At 32.0% G+C, this 27,176-nt stretch overlaps 1 protein-coding gene across 2 annotated transcripts in view; it reads left to right on the top strand.

The window, feature by feature from the left end:
• Positions 1-27,176, top strand: part of LOC127708738 (tubulin polymerization-promoting protein family member 3-like) — a 45,776-nt gene that overhangs the window by 12,202 nt on the left and 6,398 nt on the right. Inside the window, exons 2-4 of one of the 2 annotated variants that reach the window (XM_052213866.1) lie at positions 21,304-21,508; positions 24,686-24,854; positions 26,184-26,494. In XM_052213866.1, coding sequence (XP_052069826.1) covers positions 21,309-21,508; positions 24,686-24,854; positions 26,184-26,366 — 552 coding nt within the window. In that variant the 5' untranslated portion in view covers positions 21,304-21,308 and the 3' untranslated portion in view covers positions 26,367-26,494. Of the gene's footprint in view, positions 1-21,303; positions 21,509-24,685; positions 24,855-26,183; positions 26,495-27,176 lie in introns of those variants that run through there. The other variant, XM_052213865.1, reaches the window with a different exon arrangement.

Genomic DNA, 27,176 nt, shown 5'->3' with positions numbered 1-27,176 from the left:
TTTCTACTTTATTATTGTGAAACAGCTGTGTTCGTCATATAAATATTGAGAACTTGAAAATTTTACGTGCAAGGAGACCACAAATTTCATTTCAAATATTTTGGTCAGCATATTTTTCTTTCGGATTTTATATAATTTTAAGATTTTGTTTGCGTTATGTATGAATAAAGCAGTTAGATAGTTTATATAATGAATATAACTTAACAAAACATGTATAATTCTGATAAAGCATATCACCAAAATCTTTTGAAGATATGTGCCTAACATCACATGCTTGAGTAATGTGTCTTAAAATCTTCTGGGTTAATCGCAATTGAGGGCGAAATATTTTGTTGGTCCGAGTTGTTCAGTACCGTAAGAAAGTTTGAAAATGAATATATTCGTTTTCTTTTATTTACTTTGTTAATACATATCTATAAATGTTTCGTACACGACGATTTCAATTTATTTAACTAGTCTATTAGGCTTCTTTAATACTCATTGATTATAAAAGATTTGAATTGTAAACGATATACATTTTACTTGCATACATCCCCATTTGCTCTCCTTGCTCAAAACAAAGTTCTGTCAAAGTCCTGTCACCATGTTATCATCAACGCTACTCTTGTTTTTTCTTATCATCAGTGTGTGTTTTACTTGTTTCGATGATGATGATGATGATGTACAGACAACATGCTTATGTCCGAGGAATGGTGATTACATATTCCTTTTCATATCAGGATTGTAAAGGCACAGAGGGAATCATGTACCGTTACTTTATTGTACATACAAAATTCTGCTCCAGCAATAGTGGATCCATGGCTTAATTATGAATGGGCATGTGATTAAAACACTAAAGTATGTAGTAAGTTGTTTTATATGATCTTTAATTTCAATATAAACTGAATTTGATATATATGTACAAATGACATGATACTCTAACTTAATACATTTCATGACTTTTTATATAGATATACCGTATTGTTTAACGATATTCTAACACAAATCATGTTAAACCAAATTAAACGTAATGTATAAAATTGATAAACATAACTTGTGTTTCAATATTAAAGAGGGAAAAAAAACCTATTCGTATTGAAAGATATAACAAAACTAGTCATTTTGGGGCCATTTGTAGCTTACTTTGCGGTGTGAGCCAAGGCTCCACGTTGAAGGCCGTACTATAACCTATAATTGCTTATATTTACTACTGTAGGTCTTGGGTGGAGAGTTGTCTCATTGGCAATTATACCACATCTTTTTGTGTTTATACTAAATGTAATTAAAAGATTTCATCGCTTAAACATTAGACACATTATTCAAAGACAAATTCACGCTTGCTTTCGTTCCTAATAAAATCACGCCCTTCAAAAAAGAAAAAAAGAAAATCACAAAAATACTGAACTCCGAGGAAAATTAAAAAAGGAAAGTCCCTTATCAAATGACAAAATCAAAAGCTCAAACACATCAAACGAATGGATAACAACTGTCATATTCCTGACTTGGTACAGGCATTTTCTTATGTAGAAAATGGTGGGTTAAACCTGAAACGACTCGTTTAATTTCTCTGTTAGTAAAAAAAAAAAAAGAAATAATGAAATTTTTATACAGTCGGGAATTACCAAAATATACTATTGATATAAACATTTAATCTAATCAATAAATGCTTGATTTACTTACTCTCTTCTCTGTCACGATGGCTCCTGTTCTGTTGGTTTAATTGGTCCCCTACCGATGAAGTCGAAGGGGACTTTAGATTTGCACTCCGTCCGTCTGTCTGTCTGTCTGTCTGTCCATCCGTCAGTCCGGCAAATCAGTTTTCCACATTTTTTTTCTTCATGCTTGAAGATATTCATTTGATATTTGGTGTATTGTTTTATCATGACAAGTTACAGATCAAGTTTAAATTTTGTTTCGGTCTGATGATTTTGTGCAGAGTTATGGTCCTTCGACTTAGAAAATTCACTAAAATAATCAGTTTTCCACACTTTTTTTCTTCATGCTTGAAGATATTGATTTGAAATTTGGTATATAGTTTTAACATGACAAGTTATAGTTCAAGTTTGAATTTTGTTCCCGTCTGATGATTTTGTGCAGAGTTATGGTCCTTGGACTTAGAAAATTCACTCAAATAATTAGTTTTCCACACTTTTTTTCATCATGCTTGAAGATATTGATTTGGAAATTGGTATATAGTTTTATCATGACAAGTTACAAATCAAGTTCGAATTTTGTTCTGGTCTGATGATTTTGAGCAGAGTTATGGTCCTTGGACTTAAAAATTCACCTAAATAATCAGTTTTCAACACTTTTTTTTGTCATGTTTGAAGATATTGACTTAATATTTGTTATATAGTTTACTCCATGACAAGTTATAGATCAAATTAGAATTTTGTTCCAATACAATGATTTTTTACCGGTAGGGGACTATGTATTGCCATGCAATACTCACAGAATGCTTGTTTTTCTTGCTGTTGTTTTGTCCGTTGCCTATAACATGTGTTCTATTTTGTTGTCGCGATACTTCAAATAGCGGTATAATATGAGGCCCTCTTCCAATGTTCATAGTGCCTTCTTCTGTACAATGCATTTGATCTAGTATATTACTAGGCAGGAGCATGCTATGAAACGTTATTAATGTTATGTGTTTTTTCCCTCATATATTTCCAAAATTTTTACAGACTTATTTTTGGCAAAAGAAGATTTGCGTTTGAACTAGTTTATGTAAATGCTTTATAAACAATACGTAAAAAAAATATCTTTTTAAAACATTTAAATATTAAGCTTACTCTTTACGCCTTGCATTTTCCTCATGACATCTTTCTTAATATGCACGTAGTTGGTTTTTTTACCATTTGATTTCTGAAATAAAATGAATCGTTTGTTATTAGTCTTCCTAGATTATCCTTTTTTTAACACAAAATTTACGACTGAAACCCCCTATTGGTATGCTGTTAACCTATCTGGTATATAAAGTTGTGTTGCTTCACTAAGCTAAAACTTTCAATTCTTGTTTTAAACTGTAGCTTGATTCCTTAGGCTCATTTGGATAATCTTTTGGGAATTTGTAGACATCGTGCTCTTAAACTTTATACTTGTTTTGGCTTTTTAACCTTTTTGATTAGAGCGTCACTGATGAGTCTTGTGTAGACGAAACGCGCGTCTGGCGTGCAAAATATATAAAGCCTGATATATTTTATTAGTTTTTTTAAAACCATGTCGTTTACATCTTTTTAACTTATAAGTGTGTGTTTTTTTTATTTACTCAGATTCATTTCTTTAACAAACAAAAAAAAAAACAGTAGATACACGTATTTTAAAAACAAATCTATTAGTTAACGCTTCACATTTAAAAAATATTTAATAATATAATTGCTTCTTTTGACGAATACTTTCGGACTTTGATCCTAAGTGCTATATGATGGATCTGTAAGGTTTAAGAGGTTTTACGTATTTTACTTTGTTTGGAAATACAATTTTGTTAATGTTCAAGGCAATCTCTGCTATAACGTTAATTTGTTCTTTTGTTATATTTGCTACAATTGCTTTTCGTTGTTGAGGAGTTGATTCGCGGGTATTGTCAAAAGACCAACGAAGTCTTTGAATTTTCATAGGTAAGTGTTACACGATTGTTTTATTATATTACGGTTGGAAGGTGTTTATTATTTTACGGTTGGAAGGTCGCCCGCCACCGCCGCCACCCCTAATTATCTGAGCGCTGGGCGGATCCAAAGATATATGGATGCCCAAAGTGGTGCGGTTATCCGTGGTGCGGTTATCCCTACCGACCGCCGCTGTCGCCTTCAATTTGGACCCTTCCATAGGTTTAACCCATGGACCCTTACCTTTGTGGCGGCGGCGGCGGCGGTCGGTAGGGATAACCGCACCACGGATAACCGCACCACTTTGGGCATCCATATATCTTTGGATCCGCCCAACGCTCAGATAATTAGGGGTGGCGGCGGTGGCGGGCGACCTTCCAACCGTAAAATAATAAACACCTTCCAACGTAAAAGAATAAAACAATCGTGTAACACTTACCTATGAAAATTCAAAGACTTCGTTGGTCTTTTGACAATACCCGCGAATCAACTCCTCAACAACGAAAAGCAATTGTAGCATATATTTCAAAAGAACAAATTAACGTTATAGCAGAGATTGCCTTGAACATTAACAAAATTGTATTTCCAAACAAAATAAAATACGTAAAACCTCTTAAACCTTACAGATCCATCATATAGAACTTAGGATCAAAGTCCGCAAGTATTCGTCAAAAGAACCAATTATATTATTAAATTTTTTTTAAATGTTAAGCGTTAACTAATAGATTTGTTTTAAAATACGTGTATCCTCTGTTTTTTTTGTTTGTTAAAGAAATGAATCTGTGTAAATAAAAAAAAACACACACTTATAAGTTAAAAAGATGTAAACGACATAGTTTTAATAAAACTAATAAAATATATCAGGCTTTATATATTTTGCACGCCAGACGCGCGTTTCGTCTACACAAGATTCATCAGTGACGCTCTAATCAAAAAGGTTAAAAAGCCAAAACAAGTATAAAGTTTAAGAGCATGATTTCTACAAATTCCCAAAAGATTATCCAAATGAGCCTAAGGAATTAAGCTACAGTTTAAAACAATAATTGAAAGTTTTAACTTAGTGAAGCAACACAACTTTATATACCAGATAGGTTAACAGCATACCAATAGGGGGTTTCAATCGTAAATTTTGTGTTAAAAAAAGGGATAATCTAGAAAGACTAATAACAAACGATTCATTTTATTTCAGAAATCAAACGGTATAAAACCAACTACGTGCATATTTAGAAAGATGTGACGAGGAAAATGCAAGGCGTAAAGAGTAAGTTATTAGTATTTAAATGTTTTAAAAAGATAATTTTTTTACGTATTGTTTATAAAGCATTTTCATAAACTAGTTCAAACGCAAATCCTCTTTTGTCAAAAATAAGTCTGTAAAAATTTTGGAAATATATGAGGGAAAAAACACATAACATTAATAACGTTTCATAAAATTGAGAATGGAAATGGGGAATGTGTCAAAGAGACAACAACCAGACCATAGAGCAGACAACAGCCGAAGGCCACCAATGGGTCTTCAATGCAGCGAGAAACTCCCGCACCCGGAGGCGTCCTTCAGCTGGCCCCTAAACAAATATGTATACTAGTTCAGTGATAATGGACGTCATACTTAACTCCAAATATACACAAGAAACTAAAATTAAAAATGATACAAGACTAACAAAGGCCACAGGCTCCTGACTTGGGACAGGCGCAAAAATGCGGCGGGGTTAAACATGTTTTTTGAGATCTCAACCCTCCCCCTATACCTCTAGCCAATGCAGAAAAAACAAACGTACAATAGTACGCACAGTAAAACTCAGTTTAAGAGAAGTCCGAGTCCGATGTCAGAATAGGAAACAAAAGAAAATAAACAAAATGACAATAATACATAAATAACAACAGACTACTAGCAGTTACTGACATGCCAGCTCCAGACCTCAATTAAACTGATTGAAAGATTATGTCTTCATCATATCATAGCATGCTCCTGCCTAGTAATATACTAGATCAAGTGCATTGTACAGAAAAAGGCACCATGAACATTGGAAGAGGGCCTCATATTGTACCGATATTTGAAGTATCGCGACAAAAAAATAGGACACATGTTATAGGCAACGGACAAAACAACAGCAAGAAAAATTAAACCAACAGAACAGGAGCCATCGTGACAGAGAAACGAGTAAGTAAATCAAGCATTTATTGATAAGATTAAATGTTTATATCAATAGTATATTTTGGTAATTCCCGACTGTATAAAAATTTCATTTTTTTTTTAACTAACAGAGAAATTAAACGAGTCGTTTCTTTTGTGAAGGGCGTGATTTTATTAGGAACGAAAGCAAGCGTGAATTTGTCTTTGAATAATGTGTCTTATGTTTAAGCGATGAAATCTTCAATTACATTTAGTATAAACACAAAACGATGTGATATAATTGCCAATGAGACAACTCTCCACCCAAGACCTACAGTGGTAAATATAAGCAATTATAGGTTACAGTACGGCCTTCAACGTGGAGCCTTGGCTCACACCGCAAAGTAAGCTATAAATGGCCCCAAAATGACTAGTTTTGTTATATCTTTCAATACGAATAGGTTTTTTCCCTCTTTAATATTGAAACACAAGTTATGTTTATAAATTTTATACATTACGTTTAATTTGGTTTTACATGAATTGTGTTAGAATATCGTTAAACAACACGGTATATCTATATAAAAAATCATGAAATGTATTAACTTAAAGTTAGAGTATCATGTCATTTGTACATATACATTAAATTCAGTTAATATTGAAATTAAAGATCATATAAAACAACGTACTACATACTTTAGTGTTTTAATCACATGCCCATTCATAATTAAGCCATGGATCCACTATTGCTGGAGCAGAATTTTGTATGTACAATAAAATAACGGTACATGATTCCCTCTGTGCCTTTACAATTTTGATATGAAAAGGAATATGTAATCACCATTCCTCGGACATAAGCATGTTGTCTGTACATCATCATCATCGAAACAAGTAAAACACACACTGATGATAAGAAAAAACAAGAGTAGCGTTGATGATAACATGGTGACAGGACTTTGACAGAACTTTGTTTTGAGCAAGGAGAGCAAATGGGTATGTATGAAAGTAAAATGTATATCGTTTACAATTTAAATCTTTTATAATCAATGAGTATAAAAGAAGCCTGATAGACTAGTTAAATAAATTGAATTCGTCGTGTACGAAACATTTATAGATATGTATTAACAAAGTAAATAAAAGAAAACGAATATATTCATTTTCAAACTTTCTTACGGTACTGAACAACTCGGACCAACAAAATATTTCGCCCTCAATTGCGATTAACCCAGAAGATTTTAAGACACATTACTCAAGCATGTGATGTTAGGCACATATCTTCAAAAGATTTTGGTGATATGCTTTATCAGAATTATACATGTTTTGTTAAGTTATATTCATTATATAAACTATCCAACTGCTTTATTCATACATAACGCAAACAAAATCTCAAAATTATATCAAATCCGAAAGAAAAATATGCTGATCAAAATATTTGAAATGAAATTAGTGGTCTCCTTGCACGTAAAATTTTCAAGTTCTCAATATATATATGACGAACCCAGCTGTTTCACAATAATTAAGTAGAAACAAATATCACAATAAGATGATGGTACCCTACATGGTACCAAATTAAAGCTAGGTCAATTACGAATATCATACATGGAATTAAAATAATTTAAATTGTATTATTTATTTTTCTAATTAAATGCGAAAAACTTGAAAGAAATAAAGATAGTGGGATATTTTAGAATTAAATATAGCCTTGTTGAATATGCAGAATTTATCAAAACTAACAGACTAAAATAATGAAATGAAAATATTATAAATAAGTGATACTCGTTTACTTTTCAATCAGCTTCATAATTTACTTCAAAAATTAACAACAAACAAGAAGATGGCTGAATGAGTGGTAAAAAGATTCAAGTAAGGAGAACTTTTTTTCAGATAGCATATGCTCAACTTACATATAAAAAGCACTTAATACTTTACAAAAAGCCAAAAAATTTCACCAAAAAAGGTATTGTCATCAAAAATCATTACAGAGACATATAGGTTTATATATTTTTTTTGTATTTTAATTTACTCTGCTAGTAATTTAACTTCTTTTTTTTTATTCTAATAGAGTTTGTGTTTCTAGTTCCAATATCATCTACTACCATGACTACTATAACATCACTTGTATCATCTTCAATGACATCCATTCCATCGATGACCACCTCTACAAGAACAACTTTAATGGCACTCATTTCATTATGGACGACGGCCTTTATTAGTCTAGCCGTATCAACAACATCAACACCTTTTCCATCATTCACAACCACTTTGCCTACAACCTTTATACCTACTCAATCATTAACCATCACCTCACCTACACCTTCTTCAATAACTACTACTGCTGGACTTACAACCACCATTACATCACCTGAGCCTTACAAGACAACTGGTTTATTTACAGGTATAACAAATTCTTATTTTGTAACTGTGACTGATTCTTATTAAAATAACAGTTACCATATATATTATATATTATTGTCTATTGGTTCTTTCAAATTATTATTTACTTTAATGTTATTTTCGATACTTTACATGATATTTGTAATTAAATGTAGAAGGGATAAAACTTGTAATAGAATAAAAAGTGTCTAGTTATTTGAAATGAAGAATAAAATTTAGATGCTATAAATTATAATTATCAATTAAAACTTATCTACACATAAACATGTCATATTTCAATGTTATACAATGAGCATTAGGTTGTTTATAGTTATAAAATCAAACCAATCTACACTAATAAAAAACATGATATACAATGTAGAATAGATAATTTTAGTTATTTATTACCCTGTATCTATGTATGTCACATGATTTTCGTCTTCATTTGTCATCAATATTATACCATTTATAGTAACAACACTAATATATATATATCATATAATTGATGTTTTTTTTGTGCAGAATTCCTAATGTGGGGCATACTATGCACAATCACTATTTTTATTCTTTTTGGAATCTTGCTATACCATTTTAAAAAGATGCGTATACATGATTATATCCCAATTGTTTATTTTTTTCACCATCATTTTCCTTCACATCAACATCACCAGCAAATTTCATTCCACTATCAGTTTAGACCTTGATACTACCACCTTCAAGTCTATCACCATCACCAAATATGCCATCAGAAATAATTGAAACACCGGAACCCGAAGACTCACTACCAATAGCAAGTAGAACAAGGACCAAGAAATAGTATTCTTAACAATTTAAATGTGACTTAAGGATTATGTACCCTTCTGTTGTTCCAATGCAAAACATATAGAACAAATATTTGACAATTCTGTATTTAATAGATAGGGAATAACTTAAGGCAGTGCTACCAATGATTTCCGTAAAACAAGTTTTTGAATAAAGATAAAAGAGAAAAAAAAGTACAAATATAGACCTATTCAAGTACACCTTCTAAGGTGCGCTCGACTTAAGTGACCCTGTCTGAGGTTATTTAGGTTGAAAAAGTTGTTTAGGACTTTTTGTAAACAAAAAATGCTAGCACATCATGGACAAAAAAGTAAGTAATCTATGTTCACAATTTTATAATGAAAATCCCTGCAATAAAGTCTGTGTTTTTTTATCATAACATAATTGGCTAGATTGGCCACATAATCCACATTTTCTATCAAAAGCAATGAAAAAAATGAATATTATTGATGTGAATGACGTTTCCCTTTATTATAAGTTTATCCAATATTTTGTTCTGCTTTGATTTTATTGCACTTAATAAATATATGAACCTTAAAATGAAGTGTTACAATTTATTTTGATTTGAAGTGTCTTTAAACTTTTAAAATTTGTGTGCCAACATTCAAATTATGATTTTATTTTACATTTTATTTTGTAGATAAAAGGAAATCCTTACCATATACATAATTATTATTTTTTGGAAATGAATAAAAACCTTGCCATTTACAGTATTTATGTATAGTTTAACTCTTTCATGCATTTATAATTAATGTGCCTTTAATTATTGCCAATTCATTCTTTAACATTAGTTTAGTAGTATGGGTATTTGACTACATTAAATATATGTGGTAAACTTATTCATTTAGAACTAGTAGTTTAGTACAATCTTTTATTGAATTTTTGACAGATTTTCAGAATCCTTGGGTTCTTACCATGTCTAAAAATAATTACCCACTACCTACCATTTTTATACGACCGCAAAAAAATTTTTTTTGCAGTCGTATATTGGTATCACGTCGTGGTCGGCGTCGGCGTCAGCGTCGTCCGAAGACATTTGGTTTCCGAACAATAACTTTAGTTTAAATGTATGGATCTCTATGAAATTTAACCAAAAGGTTCAATACCACAAAAGGAAGGTTGGGATTGTTTTTTGGAGTGACGGTTCCAACTGTTTAGGAATTAGGGACCAAAAAGGGGCCAAAACAAGCATTTTTCTAGTTTCTGGACAATAACTTGTGTATAAGTATTTTGATTGCTCTGAAATTGTACCACAAGGTTCAATACCACAAGTAGAAGGTTGGGATTCATTTTGGGGGTAATTGCCCAAGCCGTTCAGGAATTAGGGGCCAAAAAGGGTCTAAAACAAGCATTTTTCTAGTTTTCAGACAATTACTTGTGTTTAAGTGTATGGATGTCTCTTAATTTGTACCACATTTTACAATTTAATTTTTTTGGAAAAGGGGGGGGGGGGGGTAAAAAATATTTTTGGGGGTAGGCGCAATTTCAAGTTCTTTGACTACACTTATTCTGTGTCAGAAACCTATAATGTGTCAAATATTTAATTACAATCAAAATTCAGACCTGTATCAAGCTTGAATATTGTGTCCATTTTTGCCCCAACTGTTCAGGGTTGGACCTCTGCGGTCGTATCCAGCTGCGCTCGGCGAAGCAGTTTATTAGTCCCCTACCGTCGAAGTCGAACGGGACTTTAGGCTTCCACTCTGTCCGTCTGTCTGTCCGTCCGTCCGTCTGTCCATCCGTCAGTCCGGCAAATCAGTTTTCCAGACTTTTTTTCTTCATGCTTGAAGATATTGATTTGATATTTGGTGTATTGTTTTATCATGAGAAGTTACAGGTCAAGTTCGATTTTCACGATTTTAGCTTTTCTCCTTGTTCAGTTAAAGCCCTTTCCCTAGAATTAAATTTTTGATGAACTACTTATTAATTACTAGATTTCTGTTCAAAGGGAATTAACTCATTATTTAACTTTCCCTAGAATTAAATTTTCGATGAAATACTTATTAATTACTAGATTTCTGTTCAAAGGGAAATAACTCATTTTTAACCGGATTTTCGAAGGAAATATCGGTTATTAAAATGGTGACATACGGCGGGCGGCTGGGCGGACTGGCGTCTGCCAAACAGCTTGTCAGCAGAATAACATGAAAACACTTTAACAATTTTTTTTTCAAATTTAAATATGTTGTTTCCTGGGACTTAATGAAGGTCTATTTCAATTTTCAAGATATTAGTATATCTCCTTTGTGAGTTATCGCCATTTTTAATATCCAAAAGTGGAATTTTTAAATATTTTACTCTTGTTATCTTTTTTATGACTAAGCATAATGTCTTATCTCACAACAAAATATTGGAGTGACAGATTTATTTGAAAACTATCTATTTCTAAGTGGTAATGATTATAAGCTATATTATTAGACATTTTGAAGTAAATTACACTATTAATTATTAATTAGATCTGGGTTATATCTTAGCATATAATATCATTGGAGTGACAGATTTATTTGAAAATTTTCTGTTTCATGATAAGATCTGTAGGACTATATATATTAGACATTTTGTAGATAATTAAGTCTCCCTAAACCATATATATTCTTACCCCAACCCCCTTTCAATTTGAGAATGTGCTTTTATCTTGTAAACGGTTGTGATCCCCACCCCTTAACCATATATATTCTTGTATGGGACAATAAAACAAATCAAATGAAATATTTGGGGAGTCCCCGGGTTCACCCCACCCCCTACTTTTTGAAAACTTGTAAACGGTCAAGATCACAACCCTGAAACCATATATATTCTTGTATGTGACAACAAAACAAATCAAATGAAATAAAAGGCGAGTCCTTTGGGGTCACTCCCACCCCCTCCTGTTTGAGAACTTGAAAACGGTCGAGATCTCCACCCTAAACCATATATATTCTTGTACGGGACAATAACACAAATCAAATGAAATATAGGGGAAGTCCTTGGGGGTCACCCCCACCCCCCTTCTTTTTGAAAACTTGTAAACGGTCAAGATCCCCACCCCGAAACCATATATATTGTTGTATGGGACAATAAAACAAATATAATGAAATAAAAGGCGAGTCCCCTGGGGTCACCCCACCCCATTCTGTTTAAGAACTTGTAAACCGTCGAGATCCCCACCCCTAAACCATATATATTCTTGAATGGGACAATAAAACAAATCAAGTGATATATAGGGGAAGTCCATGGGGGTCACCCCCACCCCGCTTCTTTTTGTTAACTTGTAAACAGGCGAGATCCCCACCCTAAAACATATGTATTCTTGAATGGGACAATAAAACAAATCAAATGAAATTGAGGGGGAGTCCCCTGGGGTCACCCCACCCCCCTTTTTTTGAAAACTTGTTAACGGTCAAAATCTCCACCCCGAAACCATATATATTCTTGTAAAGGACAATAAAACAAATCAAATGAAATAAAAGGCGAGTATCCTGGGGTCACCCCACCCTCTTTTCTTTTTGATAACTTGTAAACAGTCGAGATCCCCACCCCTAAACCATATATATTCTTGAATGGGACAATAAAACAAATCAAATGAAATTGAGGGGGAGTCCCCTGGGGTCACCCCCACCCGTCTTTTTTTGAAAACTTGTAAACGGTCAAGATCCACACCAAAAAACAATATATATTCTTGTATGGGACAATAAAACAAATCAAATGAAATATAAGGCGAGTCCCCTGGGGTTACAATTATTTCTTTTTACTGATAAGTTTTATAGATTTTGAAATGACATTGTATTAATGATAAATAAAAATTTTGATTTTTTTCTTCTTTTGTGGCAAGTTTGTTTGTTATTCTGTAAAAACTAATTTTCTGAATGCTATATATGTTTTTTTTTGATGAAGTAAACTCCTTTAAAAACTAAGCTTATATTGTCTATTAATAAACATATATTTAGATTTCTGATTTTGGGCCCACTTTTCAAGTTGGTCCAAATTGGGGTCCAATATTAAACTGTGTTTGATTTCAACATAAATTGAATATATATAGGGTTCTTTGAAATGCTTAATCTAAACCTGTATTTCTTTTCATTATTAATAAGATAATACCACATTGAGGTCCAAAGGGTCCTAAATTACACTTTTGATTAATTTCATCAAAAATTGAATTCTTTGGTTCTTTGATATGCTGATTCTAACAATGTTTGAGTGTTAAATCATATCTAATTTTAAAGAACTTAGTCATCACTGGTTGTTGTTATTATATAATTGATTATAATTTGAAAAATTGCATCATATCCAGTTTGAGTTATTTCCCTTTGCACAAAAAATATTATGGATAAAATTAACCCGTGTTTCATTTCAACATAAATTAAATATATATAGGGTTCTTTCAAATGCTGAATCTAAACCTGTATTTAAATATTAGATTTTTGGGCCCAGTTTTCAAGTTGGTCCAAATCAGGGTCCAAAATTAAACTTTGTTTGATTCAACAAAAAAATAATTGATGGGGTTCTTTGAAATGCTAAATCTAACCATGTATTGAGAGATTTTGGATTGTGGGCTCCTTTATTAAATTGGTCAACATTGAGGTCCAAAGGGTCTTAAATTAAACTTTTGTCTGATTTCATCAAAAATTGAATTCTTGGGGTTCTTTGATATGCTGATTCTAATATGTACTTAGATTTTTTATATTGGACCATAATAGGTATTCAAATGTCCAATTTCAAGTATTTCAGTTTTTAAACCACATTCATTTTGTGTCACAAACCTATGCTGTGTCAAATATTCAATCACAATCCAAATTCAGAGCTGTTTTAAGCTTAAATGTAGTGTCCATACTTGCTCAACTGTTCAGGGTTTGACCTCTGCAGGAAAATCCGGTTTGCTGTCACTCTGACAGTTTCTTGTTTTTTAAAGATTTGTAAAAGACAATGTATTAAGATAAATGACATTTTGGATTTTTTCCTTTTCTTTAATAAATTGTTTGAAGAATTTAGTGGTAAGTTTGCTCCATTACAATGAATTTTTAACCGGTATGGGACTATGTATTGCCATGCAATACTCACAGAATGCTTGTTTATTTTATAATTCTGTTATATGCAGAAATTTGACTTAAAATGAAGTGTTAATTTTAATTTGATTCGAAGTGTCTTAGAACTTAAAAAAGAAAAACTTCCCGAACTCCAAGGATTATTCAAAACGAAAAGTCCCTTATCAAACGGAAAATCAAAAGTTCAAACACATCAAACGAATAGAAGACAACTCTCTTATTCCTGACTTGGTACAGGCATTGAAACGTATGTTCCAAAATTTTCAAATATGTTTTTTTTTTTACATTTCATTTTAAGATACATGAAATCCTTACCATTTACAAAATTTATATATTTGTTTTAAAATAAAGTGAAATCATGTCATATACAGAATTTATATATGGTGTCTTTGAACTCTTTCGTATTTTAAAATTAAAGTGCCTTTCATTATTACCAGTTTATTTTTCAACATGATATTGTTTTAATTTAGATTTTGAAAACTGAGCATGCATGAAATATTCTTTAAAAGAGTGATGTTTGGTCCAATTTGTGCAATGTAACTGATATACATGTTTGATTTGTGCCATGGTACTGTTTGTATGCACATAGCAATATACCTATTGAGATTTGTGAGATAAAACCAAGATGCATCTGTTTTTTTTGCATTCCATACGTTTGTATTTTTATGTATGTTATACATACTTTGTTTTATGAGTAGCATGTTAAAGTTTTAGTATCATTTCATTGCAGACTTGGGGTCAATTACATTGGAATGTAATTAATTAAATTACACATTACATTGCAAAAATGATCAATTACACTAATTACCATTACACAGTTTTTGAAATGTAATTAATTAAATTACAATTACTTTACTTTACTAAAGTAATTAATTAAATTACACATTACATTTTATCATATTTTTTTTTAAACATTGTTCACAATATATATCATGTATATATAGCATGTGTAAAATATTCATGTAAGCTTACAACATAGTTTTAGTTTCTGTGCTGTTGTATGTCTGTTTGTCTTTTTATTTTTGGCCATGGCGTTGTCAGTTTGTTTTCGATCAATGAGTTTGACTGTCCCTCTGGTATCTTTCGTCCCTCTTTTAGCATTGCATTTGATCATCATAAGAAGTTTTAATGTTTTGTCATTTAGTCTACATCTCTGGTCCGAACACTTTGTTTGGACAAGAGCTGATGTGGCCGGTATTTCTAGATCATAAGATGTGTTGATGGAAGAGGGAATGTGTTCCTATCAACTTGCCAATAAATTAAGGGGTATTTTGACAACTCAGAAATGAAGTCATTTACTTCAACATAATATAAATAAAAAAATTATAAATAAATTAAAATGTCTTCATGCTTTTTTACTTTACAAATATTCAACAGTATGCTTGTCACAATATTGAAACTATTTTTTAGTATAAACAGTGTGTAATGTCTAAATATCAGCACTATTTTGCTAATTAGATAAAATACATGTAGGTTACAATACACCATTAGATTGTATGGCATAACATGGTATTCAGAATTAAGAGTATGGCTAATCCTGATTGGTTGATATGTGCGCCCGTTATTTTTCATAATTAGAGACTTCGTGCATTCTGCATTATATCAAAGGCCAAACAAATTATTTTCCTTAGCCCTAACGGAAATGAGGTGTCTTTTTAACGCTAGGACGAGACCCGTATTTTTAAGTGCAAAATTGATAGGCATGGGAGATAAGTACAAAATACGTTAAGAAAAACAACGCGAACCTATATTTTTTGGACCAAAAAATACTGTCCGAATAACTTTTCTGTAATTCTAGCAAGGTTTCGTTAAAAAAATCAACTTTCTAAAGTCTGTATCTCAAAAAAGGCTACCATTGTCGCCTATGGGGAAATTAATTGTTTATTTCAATCTGTAATAGTGGCATTGTCCCTAGGCTGTTTTATTACACATTTTAATCTGATTAATTGCTGTTTGTTTTTACAGCTGATAATTTTTATTTCTATAATCCTTTTGTGTATACTAATTTGATAAAATGATTTTGCGCAGTGATTTAAAATTCTAAATGAACTGTCTAAGAAAGAGTTACATATTTGTTTGACCATAAATACATGTATTGATGGAATGTATATATACATGTTATCAATCTATTTAGATAAAGATCTTTCTTAAAAACTGAACAACACTAATATATGATTCTCACATTTTTTAAAGTTATAAGACTATTAAACAAACATTTCTGTATGTCAATTAAATACTATATTACCATAATTTCTTATCATTAACACCATAAAAGTACATGTAATTGAAATGTAATTCAAAAGTAATTGAGAATTACACGCTTTTTTCATTGTAATTAATTAAATTACCATTACATGTTATTAAAAAAATGCTCAATTACACATTACATTCAATTACATGGAAAAATGTAATGCATTACACTTAATTACCATTACATTTTCAATTACCCCATCCCTGTTTTATTGGTTGTGATTTTTGGTGCGATTGTTATTCTATGAACTGTTATAAATGTTTGATCATATTTATGCCATTAAACTGTTAGGACATAGTTAATATGTCTATTGATATATTTGTGAACATTTCTTATCTTTTAATTAAAGAACTCAACCTCCATTAAAATGAAGTGTCTTTGAACTTTTTTTTAATAAAATGCTTATTATAATTTTTTAGGGGGTTTCAAACGTTTAAAACTTCTGATGTTTTATCCAATTTGTGTCATGATACTGTTTATATAACAATAGCAATATGCCTATTGAGATTTTATGAAAGATTTGTTTTTACATTTGTTGTATATTTTTGGAAATAAAAAAAACCTTACCTTACCATTATCATGATTAAGATGTCTTTAACTTCTCTTGGACTTTATTCGTATACACTTTGGGTCAACATTTTACAATTATATATTATTATTCGTCCATTCTTTTACTTTTATATCGTTTTATAATTATCAAAACAACTACCTCAACTATTTCATTCACCATTTTCATTATTACAAAAACTACCTCCAACTTTTTTTATTTAACATTTAATTATTACAAAAACTACCTCAAACTATTTTATTTTAAAATTATTATGATTGTTGGTATTATATTTATTTGTATACAAACATATGGTATATTTTGTTTGTGTTTGTATAAACTTTTCTCTTGGAGAAATTAAAAAAAGTATTATTTACTCTTCAAACAACCATGACAACTGTTTGATTCAATTTTTATTCCATCATACTACTCATTTTATAATTATAGATATTGTCTCATACTTATCATTATGCAAATTTTATAATAAGTATATATTCATATTTTACTGATACTATTAAATCATCATCTAAAAAAATCTTGTTTAATAATTAAAATTATCAAAACTCTCCGTTTTTTCATGATTATTGATATAACCTCAGTGTTGGTATTTTGATCTATATTTTATTTTACTGTTATATTTTTTATTACTATTGATCCTAAAAATAAAAGAAATAAAAAAATTATATGTTCATTTATAGAAAATAAAAAAATAAAAAATAAAATTTTTTGTTTTCGTTTTCATTTGAGTGTTTGATATTCAACAAAATATGTTTCGAAATTTCAACTGTGATAAATATTGTACTTCATACCTCAGATAAGAGACTATATGATATCAACAATTCTTTTGTTATATCTAGACTTTATATTGTGTTAATACATAGATCATACAGTTTTAAAAGTAATTCAAATTAATAAACTACAAAATGATTATTAATCTCTATGTCAGAACCAATTTAATGATGTCCAGATATGTATGTATGTATGGTCATGGATATTGATTTTTCAAATAGACATAATAACTTCAGGCTTTAGACACAGCAAGTACTCTATATATGTATTAACACAGTCAGGGTTCCTAAACAGGTTATTATATACAGTCCGCCAAAAGTTAAGCACCACCTATTTTTATTGCATCGAAGTTTTTTTCATTAAAAAAAAACAGTTAATACTCGAAAAAGAGAAGATATTCATGTAGCAATTTTGCTAACATATACCATAAACAAACCGTAGACTTAAGTTTGTTCACGTATGCAGGTTCTATGCATTTGAAATTTGCATTCATAGAAATAGTGAAAATTACACAAATCAGAAACGGAATTTAAGTTTCACTGTGATTTTATTTTTTTACAACAATTAATCACCCAATATCATTAAAAGTCTCTACAAATAATCTTTGTTAATTTTAGTTTCTTGTGTACAATTTGGAGTTTAGTATGGCGTTCATTATCACTGAACTAGTATATATATTTGTTTAGGGGTCAGCTGAAGGACGCCTCCGGGTGCGGGAATTTCTCGCTACATTGAAGACCTGTTGGTGACCTTCTGCTGTTGTCTGTTCTATGGTCGGGTTGTTGTCTCCTTGACACATTCCCCATTTCCATTCTCAATTTTATTTGGTATGTTCGGCAAATTTAATGTCAATATCAGAGTCAATAGGATGTGTAACACCCTCTCTTCCGGTACAGTTCCATATCACGGAGTCTCATACTCTGTACAAGCCTTCTGAACTTTAGTTGAGCAAATTTATTCCATTCAGCAACAATTGCGCTTCTTAAATCGCTAAGATTTTGCAAAGGTGGATCTCTGCGATTGAGATTTCTGCCAATTGCATCCCAGACATGTTCGATAGGGTTCATGTCTGGAGACATGGAAGGCCAAAAGATAGTGTCAATGGCTTCTTGCTCTTTGTACTCTTTGTACTCGGTTACAATCCTTGCCCTGTGTGGTCTAGCATTGTCGTACATGCACAAGGGTCTTGAAGCAAGTGGAGGATTATCAAAATGAGGGACTACAATGTTTCTAAGCACCAAATTCATGAATGTCTGTCCGTTCATTTTACCCTGCAGAATATGCATACCCACCTTACAACAGTATGAGAAGAAACCCCATACTGTAACACCACCGGCAACGTATGCAGTCGTTGGGCAAATGTTGTTTTGGTCATTAGCAGTTTTATTTCTACGGCAAACTCGTATTCTGCCGTCTATTGGTCGTAACAGAAACTGACACTCATTTGACCAATGAACATTTTGCCAGTTTCTCATGTTTCAGCGTCGATGGTTATTAGCCCTTTGAAACCTGATTATACGGTGCCTGGCTGTTAGGGCAGGTCTCTTGACAACACGACGTGCTCTTAGGTCTATGAAGTCGACGGACCAATGTTCGAACACTAACATGACCACCTTGACACCAGTGGTGTCTAAGTTGTGGGGCAGGAGTAAATGGGTTGGCTTTAGCGCAACCAATAAGGAGTCTGTCATCACGATTAGTAGTTAAACGGGGTTTTCCGGACCTTGGTCTATCATTTACAGTTCCTGTGTCAACATGAAGTTGTAAAAATCTGACAATGACGGTGTGTTTAACATTGAAATGGCTACCTATGCAACTAGTGCTCCTACCGGCATTTGACATGTCAATTGCTTGCCAAGGTTCAGTCACATATAACTTACCCCTTGCCATATTTCACAGTGACTTGGTAAAGGTCAAATTTCATCTGTACGCGGGGCAGTAAGAAGATGATTTAAAGGCATCGAAACAGTGTATTCGAAAAAGTGCAGATGACCTTTAATAAAAAATTGCTTGATGTGTTGATCGGAGTTTATTTTTTTTGGTCGTAACGAATTTTCTTGGTGTATGTTACAGGCAATTTATAACACCAAACATAAATATTTTTTTCGCAATAGTTAAAAAAATATTGCCAGTTATATTTAGGTGGTGCTTAACTTTTGGCGGACTGTATATATCAATTAATTAACCTTTAAATGCTCAAATAGGTATCTTGAAGTACTTATGATGGATATACAAACCCTCAATGTCATATATACCCTATTATACACACCATAGGACAATTGTTCTATTATCAAATGGTTAGAACAAAACAAACCCTGAAAGTTAGTCTCTTTAAAGACACAGTGTGTTATTATATAGACCCTGGATCCTATTATTTACAACATCAGACACTCTTTCTCTTATCAAATGGTTATAAAACGGGTCGTGTATAGACCGTGGAGCCTATTATATACACCATTAGATACTCATTCTGTTATCAAATTGTTTTAAAACGGACCCTATATAGACCCAGGATCCTATTATATACGCTATCAGACACTCATTCTGTTATCAAATAGTTATAAAATTTCTTGAAAACTTGCCACTTTTCTGTTCCTTAAATTTAATATTATAATCCCTATGTCAAAACTCATTTAATGATATAGAACAGTTAAACTTCTTTTTGTATACAGATGTATGAACATGGTTATTAATTCCCATATTAGACACTATAATTTGTTGATGTTCATCCATTGAAAGTACTTCATGGTTATAAAATTTTACATTAGACACGATATGATGTTGATGTTAATTAATATAGTAGGTGTCCACAAATTAAAGACACCTTCTTTGTAATATATGGACTCCTATTATTTTAATCTCTATGTCAAAACCCATTTAATGATGTCTAGATTTGTATGTTTCATGGTTCAGTATTGTTTTTATCAAATAGACACAACAGATACAAGTGCTGTAACTATATATTAACACAGTCAGGGTTCCTAAACAGGTTATTATATATCAATGAAATAACATTAAAGTACTCAATCAAGTAACTTGAAGTACTTATGATGGATATACAAAAGCCCTAATTGTCATACAGTATTATATGCACCATAGGACAATTCTACTGTTATCCAATAGCTAAACCGAAACAAACCCCCAAAGTTAAGGGTTCATTTGAGAACACTGTTTATATTATATACACCATCAGACACTAATTGCACCACAGGAGCCTAAATCTGTTATCTAATGGCTAAACCGAAACAAACCCTCAAAATTAGTCTCTTTAAAGGTCCATTTAAGGAATTTGAATTTATTTTATACACCATCAGACACCCATTCTGTTATTTAATTGGTATAAAATGGACCCTAAATGTTTATGACTAGGGCCCCTATGTGACCCTATATGCAGTAATATCTGTCGATATGAAAAGATTATCGGGGTTTCTGCACATTGACATCGTAATATATCAGCTGCTCGACACAATGTAATTTTTTTTGCCTATGAGAAAATTGAAAACAAATGGATAATAGATACATATATGCATTAATTTTGGTGTATAAGTAACTTAACAAAGTGCGTGGTACATACTTTGCAAATGATGCTATCTGCTTTAACATCGAAATTGCACTGCTAATCAGAACTTACTGCCCTGCAACTAATACATTTTGATTCAAAATTCGACATCATTCTACACGCTTATGAGGATACCTGCAACCTCACATTTACTGTTAAATATTTATCCCATATCTTCCCAAAATGATCTCCACTTTTACATTTGTTAATACGGAGAAAGCAAAGAAAAATTATGTATTCTATTTTTCAGGCAAAATGGCATCTGGTGGCGAGATTGACGATGTCTGTGAAGTATTTAGAAATTTCAATATTCTCAATTCAAAAGACAAACCCCCAAATAAAATGACCAGTAAAGCATGGGGTAAAATGGTTCAGGACTGTATAGGGAAGGACACAACTATTAGACAGAGAATGGATAGCAGTGTGTTTCCATACGTCCAAGATAAAACAACAAAGTAATTATATTGACATTTATGTGTATATATCGGATAATTTCAAATAGCTTCCTAATAATGATTTGAGTGCCTACTACTTTGAACCTCAAATTTATCAGCTGTCGATTGCTTCCCAGAAAAGTATATTTTACCTGGTCAGATTCGTTTGAAAAAAAACCCTACTTTCTCCAAGGTATTTTTTTTTTAATTTCTATCGTTTATCCTGTTTTTGTCTCGCCTGCGATGATGATGGCGTCAACAATTGTTAAGTTTTCTGCTTAAGTTAGTTTGATAAGAACTACTTGTGATAGATCATTGATATTTAAAACAAATTGCATTACTATCAGTACAAATCAGTCTGACGACTATTTCGAGGCCCTGCCTCCTAGGTTATGGTCCAGTGACTTTGAATTAATTAACAATTTTCAATGTTAAGTTTTCTGCTTAAGTTAGTTTGATAGGATCTACTTGTGACAGATCAATGATATTTTGTATAAAGTTGCATTACTATCATAGTTTGACGACTATTTTGAGGCCCTGCCCCCTATGACGTGGTCCAGTGACTGAATTAATTAGCAATTTTCAATGTTAAGTTTTCTGCTTCAGAATTAATAAGCAATGTTGCTGTCCATCAGATTGCCTTTTTCTGAATTTTATGCCGATAGGCGAGACATATCTCTGTGTCAACAGTTTATTTTAAAATAAGCTGTTACTAACATTAATGATTTCCAATATTGTAAAACACCAAACAACCTCTTAACAACTATAAATTTAACTATACATTGACTTAGCCTATATGTTAAACGATCAAGTTCAATTAAAATCTTCTGTGAAAAGAAATTTTTTGGACATCCATTTCACGCCTCAATAATTTGGTTTATGTTTGAAAGCAGATTTAAGCAAAATACAAGTGAATCAAACCATTTTCACGAAAAATTGGTCATCCAGACTTTGATTTATGTTCCATGAATTAAGATAAGTGTCAATCTTGAGTTTATCGCCGATACTATTTGACTTACTAGCAGTGTCTCCTGGTTTCTTGACCACTCAAACAACTATCAAAATAAGCTCTTGTCATAGGGGCGTCATAGTTATACAGAACTCCACGGTATCGAATTTACAATATTTGTAGAATTTTTTATGCAAATGTTAACAATTTAATGAAGGTTTCATGTAGGTGTTAATATTTTTGACGAATCAATATGCAGCAGATATTTTAATACATCTTTTAGATATATATTTAACAATCTTCAAATGCAATGTTTTCGATAAATAACGTATCTAAGGGCAAAGTGAATTCTAAGTGCAAAGTGCATTTACATAACTTAGTTTAAAAGATAATTAAACAAAATGTATTGTTGTGGTTTCGAAATAATTGTTAATCCCTGTGATTACCGAAGTAAAAAAACATCGACTTTTCCCCTTAGTCGCGTGAAGTGTTGCTTTTCTATTGGTCTCGACACTCCAGCTATCCCACTGGATTGCGCTCGATTCTATCTTGTATCCGACTAATTTCTGAGTTGTTTCACACGAACCTTAAATTTAACTCTTCTCTCAATTGAATTTTGAAGAAAACTATGAAATTAATATCAAGCGTTTTAATAAAGAAAACACCTAATAATGGCATCTGAAGCGCGAGAGATGATACACTCTCTTTATTGTTAATTTGTTCGAAGGACAAAGCCCTGGACTCATCTGACTTTAGAAGGCATACCCGAATTACTGCTCTACGGTTAGATTTTACACCCTTTTGATGATTTTTTTTATGCCCCCGCCGTAGCGGAGGAGGCATTAAGTTTTACCCTTGTCCGTCTGTACGTCCGTCCGTCCGTCCGTCCCAAAGTTGGTTTCCGTTCTCTAACTTTAGTTTGCTTCAACCAAATGTTATGAAACTTATACACAATGCTTATTACCACAAAACACAGATCAAGTTTGAATTTTGTGGTGTCACTTTAACCGTTCTAGAGTTATGCCCCTTTACAAATGGAAAAATTGCTGAATTTTTTGTTTCCGTTCTCTAACTTTAGTTTGCCTCAACCAAATGTTATGAAACTTATACACAATGCTTATTACCACAAAACACAGATCAAGTTTGAATTTTGGTGGTATAACTTTAACCGTTCTAGAGTTATGCCCCTTTACAAATGGAAAAATTGCTGAATTTTTCGTTTCCGTTCTTTAACTTTAGTTTGCCTCAACCAAATGTTATGAAACTTTTACACAATGCTTATTACCACAAAATACAGATCAAGTTTGAATTCTGGTGGTGTCACTTTAACCGTTCTAGAGTTATGCCCCTTTACAAATGAAAAATTGCTGAATTTTTCGTTTCCGTTTCTCTAACTTTAGTTTGCCTCAACCAAATGTTATGAAACTTATACACAATGCTTATTACCACAAAAACACAGATCAAGATGGAACTTTGGTGGTATCACTTTTACTGTTCTAGAGTTATGCCCCTTTACAAATGGAAAAATTGCTGAATTTTTCGTTTCTGTTCTCTAACTTAAGTTTGCCTCAACCAAATGTTATGAAACTTATACGCAATACTTATTACCACTAAACTCAGATTAAGTACAAATTTGGGTAGCGTCACTTTTAACGTTCTTCAGTTTTGTCCCTTTATAACTTTATATGATATGCAAGCGGGGGCATCATCTCTGTCACATGGACATATTCCCCATTTATTTCAAAATACTTCACGGGATGGGTTTTGGGGTTGGATAAAATGCTGTTTTTAGATCGAAATTTCTAAATCAGTTTATTATGTAATTATACGTCTTTTATATAAAAAAAATTCGCTTTATTCTGTAAATTACTATACAATTCGCAAAAAAATGTTACACTGGTTATAAGACTGCAATATTATAAGACTTTTAATTACCATGGCAACAGATAAAAACAAACCAAATGGCAAAATAAAAACAAACTTATTGCAACAGATAAAAACAAACCAGATACATCATCTTTTTCTTTAACAGAGATCTCCATTTTTGAAGTTTATTTCAATTCGATTTCCGTCTGTATATTGTAATGCTAAAACAATAGATCTTTATTATTCCGCATTGGCCATTGTGAAAGTTATGTTATGTGTTATTAGAATCTAAATTGCACATTTTTATTGGAACATCATATTTGGTTGATATCTACTATTAAAACTATATATAAGACCGTTCTCTGTTCTTTACTTTTCGACAGAGCACTTGATCTAACCGATAAAGCCAAAGTCAATAAAGTCCTCGATAAGATGGCTGAAGTTTATAAGGAATGTAAGCCCAAGGAAGAAAAAGACACACCAGTGGCTGAAGTCCGACAAAAACTTGTGAAGAGAATACTTGATCAAAAAAATCCTGATGTGCATTCTACGGTATGTATAGAAGAAGATTTTTTTTTATTAAATGGGCTCACAAGGAGCATAGTACAATATCCGAAATTAATTCAGGGGGGAAACCAATAAGGTATATACAACAAACAGTCTGGATATATCTATTACTTCTCGGTACTAGTATGCTCTTTCTCTATAGATAGTACTACTTTAAATGTCGCGATATCATATTGTACTTGCATGTGTCTAATAAGTTTCTTGGAATTAAACTAAAATGATTAAGATGGAAGCGTTGTTGTACTTGATAGCTTACGAAAAATTATAAAACGACACAAAACTGTGCGGCAACGACGGTACTAAATATTTACGATAGTGAAGATGAGGCTTGTGGTCGCTTTACTTATTTTAGATTGGTCAGATAACATCGACGAAAAAATAAATAAAGATAACTTGAAATCCTGATCTTTAAGAAAAAAAATGTCGAGACTAAAATCACAAGCCGAGACTATAATACAGGTATAGTAATATAATATAATATTATCACAGACGTTTTGGGCATGGACCGGACCCCTTTCAACTTATTTTCACGTATTAATGTGTTCTTGCCCATGGTATCATGTATAGACTGTGGGAATGTGTGCTTTACTTTCCGTGCACTCTTAACCTCACTCATATTACTAATTGAATAAAAAGTGTCTGTTAACATATACATATGAAATCGATGCACATACTTTATTACTAGTCTAGAATTTGAAGTTTAATATAAACTTGAATGTTTTATATGTTGTGTCAAAATTATTTTGTTCTTCGACCAGCTGTAGGAATCTTACAATAATATTCTTAAAGTTGATATTGTAACACTTGTTATTGGTGATAACTGGAATATCTTAATTTATCAGCAAACTTCTACCGTTAACTTTTTGGAATGAACTTTATCAAATTATCCAAAAATAACTTAAATGTTTTTTTTTCATTCTTAATAACAATGTATCTATGAAAAAGTTTCATTACTGCTTTAAAAAAAATGACACAATACAACATGACAGTATTTAAGTTATCTTTTTGTCAAATTGTTTGTTGGTTGTACTATTTTTTATACAAATACGAAAATATTTCAAGTGCTGCAAGACGTTATTTTGATTATGTATATATCATGACCTGTAATTAAAGACTGTCTGTAAAAAGTGTTTGCATCGAACTGTTTTGTGCTATAACATCGCCTTGAACTGCGTCGAACTGTTTTGTGCTATAACTCGATCGCCTTGAATTGCACCGAACTGTTTTGTGCTATAACTTAATTCGCCTTGAACTGCATCGAACTGTTTTGTGCTATAACTTCGCCTTGAACCTGAGTGCTACATTGTATTTCAGAAAACGTCTGCCACAGGAGGTGTTGATAGGATGACAGACACTTCCAAATATACAGGGGCTCATAAAGAACGATTTGACGATTCAGGAAAAGGGAAGGGTGTTACGGGACGAGAAGATCGATTTGAAAAGTCAGGTTATGTCGGCCAGTATAAGGGTGCCGGCACTTATGACAAAGAGAAATGATTTTGCTGATGTACTTGTTTTGTCAATGTTTTATACAAATTTCTTGAACAATTCCAATATTTATAGTTGTAAATACCTTTGTCTGTTAAATATGTAAATAGAATCTCTGATTAAATTCAAAACTTACATCATTGTGTCATTTATACGCAGTCGGGTGATATTTAGCAAACATTACTACTTGTCAAATAATATTAGTTACACAGTGTGCTAGTGACCTAATACGATATATATATCGTATTAGGTCACAAGCACACTCCGACTATCTTAACATATGGCATTTAGACTAGTGGCCTATCAAAGTGATCAAGTCTTCAATATTAAGAACCTACTTCCATTGGTCTAGAAAAATGCCAACAATAACCACTTGTTAGCTTTAATGTGTTTTCTGCATTTATTTTCAGTCGTTCATCACCAATTTCTTCATCTGTTGTTTGGGCGAAACGTTTCAGACTTTTTTCAACGTCGTGTTATTTTTACAAAGGGACGTAACACTGCTACTAACCCAATAATAAAATAAAACACGCCCACTAACCCAATATTAATTATACAGGGTCTTCACGCGGTCGCTTTTAACCAATCATATTCCTAGAAATGTATAGGAGGTAACATTACTAGGCATACTAACTTTACAGCAAGCATTACCGCTTGACAAATATCTATAGACTTACTCGGACGTAACTTTGGTGAACAGTGATTTGTCATTCTTGACTCGTAAAGGCAAAATAATTAAAATAAAAATGGGTTTTTTTTCGATTTTGTAGTAGACTGTTATGAAATGCTCTTTAAAAACGTCTGCATATGGCCATGGGA

Source organism: Mytilus californianus, unplaced genomic scaffold, assembly GCF_021869535.1.
Source record: "Mytilus californianus isolate M0D057914Y unplaced genomic scaffold, xbMytCali1.0.p SCAF_7, whole genome shotgun sequence".
NCBI classification, from domain to species: domain Eukaryota; kingdom Metazoa; phylum Mollusca; class Bivalvia; order Mytilida; family Mytilidae; genus Mytilus; species Mytilus californianus.
This window is presented reverse-complemented; position numbering and strand designations above follow the sequence as displayed.